At 38.9% G+C, this 12,875-nt stretch overlaps 2 protein-coding genes across 3 annotated transcripts; both read right to left on the reverse strand.

Annotated features, from left to right (window-relative positions):
* Nucleotides 1-2,115: 2,115 nt before the first annotated feature.
* cdkn2d (cyclin-dependent kinase inhibitor 2D (p19, inhibits CDK4)) lies at nucleotides 2,116-5,118 on the reverse strand. 2 transcript variants are annotated; one of them, XM_083988976.1, is made up of 3 exons: nucleotides 4,998-5,118; nucleotides 3,762-3,920; nucleotides 2,116-2,559 (listed from the first exon to the last, which is right to left on the reverse strand). In XM_083988976.1, the coding sequence occupies exons 2-3, from the start codon at nucleotides 3,900-3,902 to the stop codon at nucleotides 2,206-2,208; spliced, it is 495 nt and encodes a 164-aa protein (XP_083845102.1). In that variant the 5' UTR covers nucleotides 3,903-3,920; nucleotides 4,998-5,118; the 3' UTR covers nucleotides 2,116-2,205. The 2 variants fall into 2 exon arrangements, with proteins under 2 accessions (XP_083845102.1, XP_083845101.1); XM_083988975.1 differs by lacking the exon at nucleotides 4,998-5,118 and adding an exon at nucleotides 4,322-4,464.
* On the reverse strand, nucleotides 4,906-10,203 carry ap1m2 (adaptor related protein complex 1 subunit mu 2). Its single transcript, XM_083988857.1, has 12 exons — nucleotides 9,962-10,203; nucleotides 8,274-8,430; nucleotides 8,052-8,119; nucleotides 7,714-7,844; nucleotides 7,452-7,599; nucleotides 6,955-7,081; nucleotides 6,685-6,827; nucleotides 6,235-6,306; nucleotides 5,960-6,118; nucleotides 5,660-5,785; nucleotides 5,280-5,355; nucleotides 4,906-5,127 (listed from the first exon to the last, which is right to left on the reverse strand). The coding sequence occupies exons 1-12, from the start codon at nucleotides 10,001-10,003 to the stop codon at nucleotides 5,102-5,104; spliced, it is 1,275 nt and encodes a 424-aa protein (XP_083844983.1). The 5' UTR covers nucleotides 10,004-10,203; the 3' UTR covers nucleotides 4,906-5,101.
* Nucleotides 10,204-12,875: the final 2,672 nt, after the last annotated feature.

Consider the following 12,875-nt stretch of genomic DNA (forward strand, 5'->3'; position numbering starts at 1 on the left):
ACTGCGCATTTAGCATGTGTAGGACTATGTAAATGTGAAACAGGAAGGTGAAAATAACATGTGACTGCAGACTATTTAATCCTGTGGAAGTAGGCGTACAGCACTCAGACCCTTCAGTTAAATGGCAATAGGTACTAAATACTGAAAACAATACTTAAGTAAAAAAGAAGAAAATCTAAAACAATAAAAGTAAAATGGCCCAGTGCCTGTCATGCAATGGCAAATAATAGAAGAAGGTATATTTAGCATTTCAATGCTGGTCAGGGTAGTGCCAAATTATATTTTACAAGCTTATATTTTGAATGTAAACTCTCACTTTATAGCCAGCAAATTAATGCACTGAAGAAAAAGCACGACGACTTCCCCTTGAAATGTAGTGAAACATAAGGTAATGGTGGATGTCTATGTTTCACAGTCAAGTCAATTCTGGTGAAAATTCATAAGAATCTTAAATGCATTTGAACATGCTGTCTTTTTGTTTTGTTTTGTTTTGTTTTGCCTGTGTGCACAGAGAGTTGGCAGCACAGTAGCTGAACTGTATCTCCTTTCTCGGCTGGTGAAGTTGGCCTGTGGCACAGGAAAAAAACCCAACAAAATACCCATTGTACTATAAAAGCTCTGAGCACAAACATCAGCAAATTGTGCTGCTGTTACCTACGAGCCTCAACAAAACAGGGCCCTCATTCATTTAGAGTTTGAATCCTGCTATCTGTGTGACCTTTGAGAGGGCTTTCATTGCGCTGTGGATTCCAGTGTGCAGTTATTATAAATGCCCTTGATGGATCACCTTGGGGAAGTGCTAGACACTCGAGGATACAGTAACACTACACACACCACTCTGATCCGTCTCCGAGGCTGCAGCAGATCGGTGTGGATGTAAAACAACATGTTTATCAAGATCATTTTGGTCAGTCAAATCTTTCTGTATGCTAAGAATGTGTAATTATAAAAGAGCCTTGAAGTTCAAAAATACTTTCAATGCAGGCAAAAAAAAGTGAATTATTCATATCCAGGGTTTAAACAATGCTGAACAAGTGATTTTCTGAAACTCCAACACTTTTCCCTACTGACCTCTGAAACTGAAGGCAACATTTGTCATTACTTGGTTGTGAGCAGTTTCACCACTACATTTAAATGACTCTGTAGAGAGGAAATGAAACTACACCATCCACATAGCTGCAGAGTTTATCATCTTCCCTATCCTATTAATCCTCAGGCAAATCCCATGGATTTATCTTGTAGCCCCTTAAGAGGGTCCTCAGGCTGGGAAACACTTGCCTTCTACATAACGGTGTAAACTGTGCCCTTAAACTTTCCAGAAACTAAGAGGAATAAAAAAAAAGTTAGGTGGAATAAAAAAAAGTGCTTTATCTATGTAAAAGAATGCTTAATATTAATTTATTTTTGCAATACCTAGCCTGGAAAACAATGTAATATAGCATGGAAACGCACAGGTCATTAAACTCCCCCAGAAAATAATCAAGATAATGATGCTAGTAGCGACACACCTGGAATCAGTTTACCTGATTGTCATGGCACATACAATATACTGTACAAACTCCCCAGAGTGACTTCACAGCTTCAAGTTCAACACTTTATTTTGTGCTTTCATCTTCAAATAGTAAAGTGAATATTCTCACTCTTGTTTTAAAAGTACTTTTATAAATAACATTTCAACAAATCACAATAAATGTAGCTATTTACAAAGTCACAGGAATATTCAGTCCTATTTTAACAATAAATAAGGGTAAATTCAAAGTCTAAGTTCATCTAATTAAGAGAAACACAACTATGCAAAGCAATCAGGGTGCACCATCTCAAGTTGGCCCAATTAAAAAAAAAAACACGTACAATGTATCAACTGTTGCAATTCTTACACAATGGAAATAATGCAATTATTACAAAACACTGAGGGAAAACTATCTACAAATGTGCACTCCCAATTAATAGGGAAAACAGATATATATGTATATTTATAAGGTGCCTAAATTGCACTGTGCAAAAGAGGTGTCTACTGTATATAGCCACCCATCCACTGAAAATAAGCTGCCAAGACAATGTGTCCTGTGTCACATATTGTTGCTGAGCCACTATTAACAAAAAAATAATCCTTTACACAGCAATGAATTCAAGTCACCAGGTCTGAAGCAAACAAAAAGTGTGAGGTTACGGTTACCAGAAGGCACCCAGCACCCAGACTTCTGACTAACTATGAATGTCAGCAAAAAGCAAGTTAATCATATCAGGCACACATGAAGCTCGGGCCACATCTATCGCCGTCTGCCCGCTGATATTGGCGTGCTTCAGATCGGACTGTGGTGCCAAGAACTCCACAACGTCCCGGTGGCCTTCCCGGATGGCAATGTGAATAGGCAGAGCCCCGCTTTGGTCTGGGGTGTTTACTGAAGCACCGTACTCCACCAGAACCCGCAGAGTGTCCAGGAATCCCGTTCGGGCTGCATCATGGACAGGCGCTATTCCATATTTATCCTGAAGATTGGGGTTTGCTCCTTTTTCCAACAGCAAACTGGCAATCTTGGAGTTGCCCATCATCATTACCTGTACGAGATATTAGAGAAATTATGAGAGTACATAGTTAAATCAACACCTGTGTGTAAAAGGCATGCTGTTCTTTCAGATAAAGAGGATTTTAAACAGTTTTGCAAAGGATTTGAGGCCACAAAACTTATAAATGTTTTGTTTAGTCCTAAAAGCCACTATCATGAAATTATGCCAAACAGGATTTCATAAAAAAAGAAACTTGTGGGAACCTTAATATCACAGTGTACAGCTCAGGCCTGCCCTGTATGAAAACTACCCTGAGATAAGTTCTGTTGTGATGTGGTGCTTTACATATACTATAAATGGACTAACCGTCTATGTTATTACTGCAGGACTGGAGACTTTAAATTAATCTATATACTAATTTATAAAATCATTCCAAGTTATTAAAACTGTGGGAAACAAAAGCAGTCTAGCAAAACATCTCTACAATAAATTGAACTTTTATCAAGGTCAGTGTTTTAGGTAATTACAGGGTGCCTATACTCAATTTTATGATTATTTCAAAAGCTGTAGTTTAATTTAATTCAGAGGTGTCTCCATTGTTGGTGCATTTAAAATTGATCAGCAATACATTATGCCAGTACAAGTAAATTATCAGGCTACATATTTTCTGGATGCATGGTTTCTGAAATGTGACAAATGGCAGAGTGTAGTTATTCACTAAACATTTCATCATTAAAAGTAATCACCCTGCCAAAACAATCCTTTCCATGTTATAGACATTGTATGATATAAAAACTGCTCAAACTAGTAGCAGCACCTGTCAGTTTGAGATCAATTAAGTTGGATTTAAGTTGAATCATCACCCAAACTGAATATGATAAGGTTTATAAGACTTGAGGCAGGACCGTTTTATTAGAATGCCATAAGTTTGTGAAAGGACAACTGCGTGCATTTCCTCGTTTTTATGAATTTGAAGTGGATCATGTAATAAAATACTCCATATGTTGGTACCTTTGGATCCAGGATTTTATCTCTACTTGATTATAACATTGAACATACACTTTCCTTTATTACAGTGCGCTACAACTAATTCACAAGTGGAAGCTGTTCAGTGGATGCGACATAACGTTACTGTGTCTGACAAACACTCCGGACTAACATGTTTCCACAGCGTTATGTGTTTATGCAGCTCATAATACATCGGTGAATACGGATCATATATGAGCATTTGAAACAGAGAGACTGGTCCTCACCTGCAGCGCAGTCCTGCCAAATTCATTGAGGGTGTCAGGGTGCACTCTGCTCTCCTCCAGGATCCTCTGCACCTCGCTCGTATTCCCTTTGGCTGCTGCCGCCGTCAAAGCTTTACCCGCATCCATCTCACTGAGGACCATGATACGCTCTCTTTCTGCCTGTTCGGGGGGAAACGTAAAAACAGTTTACTGCGCCGTAAGTCAAACTCGGGCTCCTCATGATGACAATAACAGGACGACGAACGGTGCGAAGGCGAAGCTATGCTACTGTCGGGTTCAGGAAGATTAACTTCGGCTACAGCTAGCTACTACAGCATCCGGCTAACGTAAGCTTCAGTTTCCAGTTGACGCCATGTTATCTGACGGCGCTAGCGTAATGTTACATCGAGTAGTATTTTTTTTCAAGCCACTCGTTCAACCGGCAAAGCTCCGTGAAAGCAATTGTTTTCACCAAAGGACAGACACAGGGAGAGGCTGGTCAACTGAATGTCACAAACAATTAGCATCCAGGCTAACCGCTAACATTAACAAGAGAGCAGGCTATAGAGGTTTACGCGTACCTTGTTCCGTCCGTAAAGATCCACAACGTCGCCGAGAGCTCCTATCCGACGGTTTCCAAAAACCAGTAAATTTCAAATGATATCCAAACAAGGGATGTTTATCAACATTGGAAAATACATTTGCGCGCTGACAAGCTCACAGCGGCGTCTCCAGACTACAATTTACAAACATTGGGGGAGAAAACACGACGACCAATGACAGCTCGCCCAGAGGGTGTTGCTCTTCCATATAAGGTAAAAGAGGCGGGTTTACAACTCTGTTACTACACTATCACTGTGGTAACAGCAAGACTCGACCAATCAGAGCAAGCAGCGAAGAAAGCGGGCGATTCGTATACGTTGATGTCTCCAAAGGCAATTCATTCACATTTCTGACCTCTGTGCATATTTCTCCAGAGGCAAGTGTAGAAAAAAGGCGGGTGTAAGTATTTAATTTTAGGCGGACTAGTGACTGTGATTGCATAATGCGTTACTACAAACCGAGTACATACTCTGCCATTATTTGCGTGTGACAAGCTCATGCAGAAAACAGAGGAGCACAAAACAAACACACAGGTTACAAATAAGTACACAATATTTTAAAAGGTATATTTAATTAAGCATTTCATTACCATTTGCACTGCACACGAATAGAAACTCAAATCACACACATACTTCATAAAACAAGATTACTGACATTTCATAGAGCAGTTGAAATTTTAAAGACATTCCTTCAGTCCAGGTAAAGTGATCATTGACGCTCCTATGGAAGTGAGTATAATATACAGTATCCCTCAGGATTTACACATTCGTCCTCAGCTGGTAATCTAAATAAAAAGAGAACAAATACAAGTGTAAAGTTAAATGTGTTCTGCTTTTACATCCATCTCATACAGTAGCAATTACTTGTACTATGTTCCATCTCATTATATTAATGTTAGTGTTAGTATAGTAGTAGGGTTAATATTCAATAATGTACCTCCACTCTGTGTAATGTAGCGGACCCAGGGCAAAGCCTGATAGCCACTTTTTTCTATGATCTTCATATATCGCACCTGGTGAAAAAGAAGGAGGAAGACAGAGACACAACATGTTGAGACAAGACACATAAATGTGCACCATTAAATCGAATCCAGTTTCCTAGAATAAGCAAATAATATCAGGACCTGACTTGACTATTCATGAGTCGCCCTGGGCAGATCAGGGATCATCTCAGGTGATGCTTAGTGTTTTATAATTGTCTGTTTCAACATAAGTAAAATGCATCATACTCTGATAGGCTTCAGAATGATCCAGCATAAATACGTGTGTTTTGGTATTAAAGGAGAACCTTGAATATGTATGCACACATAGGCCTACCTGTATTCCTGAGACTGTGAAGTATGGGATTTCAAATTTGACAGTAATGGGAGGTTTGCCCTCCAGTTCATCATTTTCCACACTGGGCAGGCCAAAATGTGCTCTCATTAGAAACTCCTTTCCTCCCTGGATTGATGAATGCATGAACAAATGGGTTAGACAAATGCAACTCTTAGTTTGAAAAGGAATACACAGAAAAAGACACAAAGACTGTCAAAGTTAAATTTTTGATCAGAATGCCTATAAAGACAATGATTTGAACTCTATGGCATGTAAAATATTGAGTTGGGAATTTCTTACAGGGAAGGACTTGATGGTCCACACCACCAGATTCTTCTCAGGCACATATTTGGCACTGCCTGTGCTGGTTTTGAATTTGGGTGAGTCAGCATCACTGGGGACAGGGACCCTCACCTCCACATTATTTGCCACAGACTGTTTTTTAAATTGCCCCTTTGCCTAAAAAGTTGAAAACGATATAACAGGATATCATGTGACAGCCACTGACACAAACTGTTGATTAAAATGCATGTAATTCTGTTGACAGTGTAGTTAAAAGTACAGTTGGTCAGTACCTTCACCATGATTTCCACCCTACTGTGAGAGAATTTCTCTATGACGGACTCAATCCATATCAGAGGCTTTACCTACAAGAAATAAAGGATAATGTTTCATTATGCAGATGATTTAAAATAAGGATTTTTTTTTATGTATTAGTTCTGAACAACATTGATTTTTTTTACTGCTCATTCTATATGAAATAGACATGTGAATTTCTCATCTGGGGATCAACTGTTTATTTATGTGCCTCTTTATATTTTATTACACTGGTGTTTCTAATATATAAATGGTATGGTATTGTAATATATAAAACATGGCACTGGCTCCATTAGTAACATCTAAACTGGATAGATGCATTTTCTTTGGGTTACAACCAGCACATGCAGCAATGGCGGCATATATATGACATAAAAGACAAAAAAGAATTTTTTTGGTATGAATCCCTGGTATTTTTCTGAACTAACATGAGTGTTGATGCGGTAGGACATCAGTTCAGACTCCCCGTCTGGAGGGATGAAGGAGATTGTGCGATCACTCTCGAAACGTGAGAGACGGACACATTGGTGGAACTTAACGTCTTCCATCACCACTGTTTTCCCCTTGTCACCTGAGCATAAAGTAAAACAATGAGTGGGGTTAATGTAAACAACTAAAGCAGACAGATAAGATAAATCCTCGATGAATAAAGTTTCAGATAGAGTAGTTATGGTTCAGCACAGGTGCTGCATACGTACGTCCAGTCAGGGCAAAAAGCACTCGATCGTTGAGGCCCAGGCGCAGTTCAGGCATTCCAGACAGCATCGTTTTCAGCTTGATGCTTCCCACGATGTCACTGCTCATCACACTGCCGTTAGCATTCACCTGAATGAGCAACATAAAGTAGCTGATACATTAATGTATTATTATTTAATTGAATAAATCGCAGACAGATTGTCTACAAGCAAAAAGACATACATAGCCTACATTGCTAAATTAAACACACAACTATTTGATGGAGTATAACAGAAGCAATGAAATTGTGATACCAGAACACTAAACTTCCTACTGTATGCAGAAAATTTCCAGCCCAGCTCCAAATTATATAAAAGTAATATAACCATACAGTACAGTTATCCAATTTCAGTGGGATTCATAAGTGCTACCTGATGAGTATTCATGTAGCTAATAAATCTCATGATGACAGATGCTATCATGACATAGCTCAATAAAACAGCTCTACATCCAACCTTACCAGTACGTTGATAGATTCGATGACATCAATAAAGACCTCGTTCTTCTTGTATTTAATGCCCTCTGACCTCCAGGAGACAGCATTGGTAACGGTGGTCGGTACTTTGGACTTTGCCACCTCAAGTTTAGCACCTTCCTGAGTGATGTACCTGCAAGGGATGAGATTATAAGAATGAGATTATAAGAAACGTTCGCTGTAATTCAACCACCACACAAAACGTGATTACGTCTGTGTGCCTGAATGCATCTTGCATGTGTCTTACTCCTGTAGGATCTTGCTGTCAGTGGTCTGGGGGAATCCAAAATCCATCAGCTCATCCAGCAGCTCATAGACTACGACGAAATTATCTTGAATGCTCTCCTCCTCCAGCTCTTTGAAGTACTCTGTGAACACCTGCATGATACGGACAACAGACAATAGCCTTATCTGTAGAGGCTCTCAGGAACTGCCAGTCTTTTGAATTACCAATTTACCACAATATTTGACTGCCATCCTTAAGCATATTTCCACATAAATGCAAACCAACTCTTGGAAATTGAATGTACATCAAACATTTAAATGGTAAATACCCACTGTAATGGCATTACATATGCCACTCACCTCAACTAGTTTGTAGAGAAATGAGTACACTAGGGATGCGTTGGAGTTCTTGTTTGTGGTGGCCACCACTGTATAGAGATAAGGTCAAGGAGTACTCTACACATTCAAGTTTTATTACTATTAAAATCACTGGAATTTAATATTTTTCCATGTTATAACTAAACCTTACCATTCTATCGGCTGCTCAATAAGTAGCTGGTGAAACATCCAGTATAAGGATACGGTACAAGTTGCTGTGTTTGATCCACATGAAGTGAACATTTCCATGGGACATCACAGGACAGATTAGCCCTTCCTCTTCATGTTGCATGAGTAAAGGCAAGAAGTGGTCGATCTCTGCCATGTCCACATCGCCTTTGTAGTTCCGGCAAATCAACACCTGGGCAGAGAGAATAACACCACATGTTATTATCAGACAGTGGTAAATATCACAGTCGGATATGTGAGCTGCTGTTGAACAAGATCTTGCCGTCATAAAATATTTGTTTCATTTATTTATTTTACTATACAGTATGTCTCAAAAAATATTACAATATTTGTTGTTATTTTGTTTGTTGATTGTACTTATTATTTGATGTTTCAAATTATCACATTTATTCATTTGGCAGATGCTGTAAAGTGACCCAAACTAAAGGACAACACTTTAGTTTGGTGAAGTAGGAGACGTGTGCAATTACAAAATACTACAGTAATTTAACGGGTGCTATGAGAAGTGAACTGAAAATATAGCATAAGTGCTATAGACAGTCAAGGTGTCAGAGGTGTTTAGAGAGGAGTTGCTCTCACAGGAGATGAGTCTTTTTTCCTTATTTTTTTTTTTGACGATAGAACAGGACACTCACTCTGACAGCATTCAGTAGCTCGTTCAACCACTAGGAAACCACAACAGCACAATTAGAATCTAGATAACCTGTGTGCAGTGATGGCAGAGGCCAGGACGGTGAATGAGGTTGTATTATGAGTTCAAGTACATGGTTGCAGACCCCAAAGTCAGCAGCATTAGTGACATGAATTAGATTTGGGTGGTCAGTGCATATGAGTAGTGGAGTGACATGTGCATTTGATGGACTGCTGCTATCTGGATTCTGGACCATCTGTAAGGGTTTCAGTCATATAGTGTATGGTTTCAGACAGTGTGTATGAAGGGAGGCCTGCCAGACGGGAACTCTAGAAGTCCAGGCAAAGATGGCCTGGTATTAGTCCATGAGTTGGGTGGCATACTGAGTCAGGTAAGGTCCGCTTTGTCTGATAATCATGCAAAGTTACAAGTAAAGGTAGTGCCAAAGATAGGACAGATTATGAAACAAGTCAAACCTGACACCTGCTCAAGACCCAAGTTGTTGGTTATAACCTAAGGTTATAACCAACAACTTAAACAACCTAAGGTTATAACCAACAACCAGTGACTGATCAAATGATATGCCACATCATGTGTTGCTGTAGAAGTCACAAACCCTTTTTTTAACCACACCTACCACTAATTTGTGTCAGGTTACTTTGTAGGGAAAGAAAGGGTTGTTTAGTGCCACTCAATGCCTACAGCAGAGAAATGGCAAAACAACAATATGCTAACTGTAACACATCTGGCCACTGGCACTGTTTGGTGTCATGACGTTACTTGAGGCTGCAGCCAGCTGTATTTCTCCAACATAGGCTACATGTACGCGGAAGTAGGAGAAAAGGCCGATGAATGAGACCTGTCGCAAGCTCAGTAGGCTACTATTAATTTTTAACGACGCAAGTGCTATTAATGTTTAACAGTTAAAGCAACAGTCTAAAACTCAACTTGCACAGCCAAAGGGTGGATACCGTAAGTGTGTTTTTGAATAACTTGAGTCTAAAGATCCAGAGACGTGTCCATCCAATAAGTCACCATCAGTGTCTACAATGAGCTCGAGCGTTTAACTTACCTTCCCCTTAAGATCCAGCACGAATATAGCGGAGGCAGACATCGTGTTTTGTAAACGTACCAGCACAGCACGCGGGTTTACAGTGCACACAAACTCAGCTTAAAGTTTAGTCAGCGTATTCCGCAGGTATTAATGTGATTTCGCCATCCAAAACGGGTAACTTAATCAGCCTGAAGTGGTCACGGAGTCCAACGTTTCTTTTTCCTGAAGGTGCCGTGACGTCACCTCATGCAGGTGAAACATTCACCAGCTCACCTGAGAGGACACGGGAGGGGAGGAGGAGGAGGAGGAGGAGGAGGACGTGCTGTTCAATTCAACCACTAGGTGGTGCTACAGACATACAGATCAGTTGACTTCATGATGACCTTTGAATCATGGTGGTCAGTGCTGGAAATAAGGTCATTTAGCTTCTGGTTTCCTACTCAATTTGAGAATTTCCACTGCTATATTTCGTCTGAACTACACAGGCTATCACATTAGGATTAGGAAAGTGAGTTTGACCCAATATATTTCACATAAAATAAAATAAATAAAAAAATAAATAAAAAAATGCACAAAGACACAGAGTAAAAAAATAAAAAAATAAATAAAAATTGTGTTTGTAGCAGAACAGTGCTTTTTATGTTTTACAATTTTGAAGTGAGTCGGATGGCTCAAACCCACTGGACTAACAGATTAAACTATAGCCTACTGTGAAGCAAGCTCAATCAGCTACAGAATAATTGACAAATTCAACCTACACACACAGAATTTAAGATAATATTATCATGTACTGTATGACAATTCATGTGTAATTATCCCTGTCCCTGCTTTGTCTTTTAAACATCCTTTCTGATAGCATCCCTTAAGCACTGTATTTTGTAATTAAATTAAATTAAATGTTGTACACTTGTATGCTTTGTCCTCATAAATAAAGTTTGTTTTGTTTTGTTTTTGGAGTGGTTTTTAATATTTAACTTAATGATGGATGAATATCATGTTGCAGCATTCATACAAATGCTTCACCCAGAAATAAGTTAATGTTTAAACCACACTGACATTTTAAACAAAGTGCAGGATAATGACATTCCAATTAAAAACATGTGTGACAGTTGTTTCCCATCTCCTTCATGTCATTGTCACAAGTCACACGGATGTATTGACAATAAATACATAAATATGAACACAATCAACATCTAAACACAGATGGGAGTCTTATGACATTATTGTAACTTGAAATACAAGTGAACATCTAACTGTTTACTTGCTTATAATGATTTAGCACTGGTATAGTTACAGCTCATGTGTACATTTATCAGTCCTGTCAAAGACCTTGTAGACTTATCTGTCAGGTAGAAATATCCTAGGGACAAAAAGATTGTTGTGACCTTCACTCAGGGAATCATTACCTCAGATTTTGAAGGAAATATGTTTGAGGTTATACAGGAGCAGGAGGCACATTTTATGTTTTGCTACAAAGAATATTCCTCCTAAAATTACATTATCAGGTACACAATATGACACCCTGAAGGTAGTTTGACAAAATTTAAGATACAAATTTTTAGTGAATCAGCCTAAATCAAAAGCACTGACAGAGCACCAGGAAACATAGGGGGAGACCGGGGTTGGTTGGCACACTTTTCACTCTTTGCCATAGCACTCTGGCATCGTTTATGTGAGAATATTCAAACCAGGATTAAATTAAAGGTTAAGGTGTCAGCTTTAAATAAACACATTTCAATGTCCACAGTTATATTCTAAAATCAATTTATTTATGAATAAAATCATACTGCGCATTTGTGCCAACCAGCCCCAACACGGGGTTGGTTGGCACACTTCGTGGGGTTGGTTGGCACATTGTAAAAATGAATGGATGAAGCAACCAATATAATAATAAATTGGAAATGTAATTCTAATATATTCAAATTTAAGAAGATAGCATGTATATGCATGCATATATTTGCATGTATAACACTAAAACAGGGCATTTAAGGCCACGAACAAGATAACACGTACACAGAACATTGGTATTGGCATATGTAGGCTTTGTGGCCCATTTCACTGCATAAGTCATGTGCCCATTTCTTGCACTCAGTGCACTGAATTGTATGAAATTATGTTTAATCACATTTAATATATGTATACTGCATATTGGGGTTGGTTTGTGTGTGCCAACCAACCCCGACATGAGTGTGCCAACCAACCCCAACCAAAACAAACCCACTTTTGTGAATATATGATGTTGCCCAGTTAACATCACTCATCAAAGACTTTCAAGTTTCATATCAAATTGAAGCTGACTCCTATCTCTACAAACTGGAAGTAACACATTTCCAATATCTTTATCCAAAGCAATTTTATAACACTTTAAGTGCGGGGGGCAATTTTTTTACTTTTGGTACTAAAAAACTGATATTTTGCCCTCAGCAAAAAAGTGAGTCATTTTCAGATGTTTTAACAAACTAGATAAGTGCAGCTCAAAAAGATGATCATTTTGATGTCACATTTGTGAGTCTGTGACCAACAGGAGGCCAGAAAACAGGGGTGTGCCAACCAACCCCTGTAGCCAACCAACCCCGGTCTCCCCCTACTCATCTACTCCCAGACAAGGCATGGTGCATGGACAGATTGAAATAAGGAAATACATAGAAATGGAGCTAATATTTTTAATTATGATTTTTCTTTTGTGCCAAGACCTTGAAAAAATATGTGTATGTGCGCTTGGTTTGTTTATATATTCTGTCTTGCATTCAGTGGAGACTTGCCAAGCAAAGCCCTTGTATGTTGATACTTTGCATTAATAAAACTTTTAGGAGCTTATTTTCCCAGTGCAGAGAGTCTGTATTTCCTTTTTTAATATTCCCTAATCATGACATCATTGTATACGAACACTACAGCTCTAAAAAGCTGCATTTCTACAGGCAAAACAGTTGTG

The sequence above is a fragment of the Trachurus trachurus genome (assembly GCF_905171665.1).
Source record: "Trachurus trachurus genome assembly, chromosome: 1".
NCBI classification, from domain to species: Eukaryota; Metazoa; Chordata; class Actinopteri; order Carangiformes; family Carangidae; genus Trachurus; species Trachurus trachurus.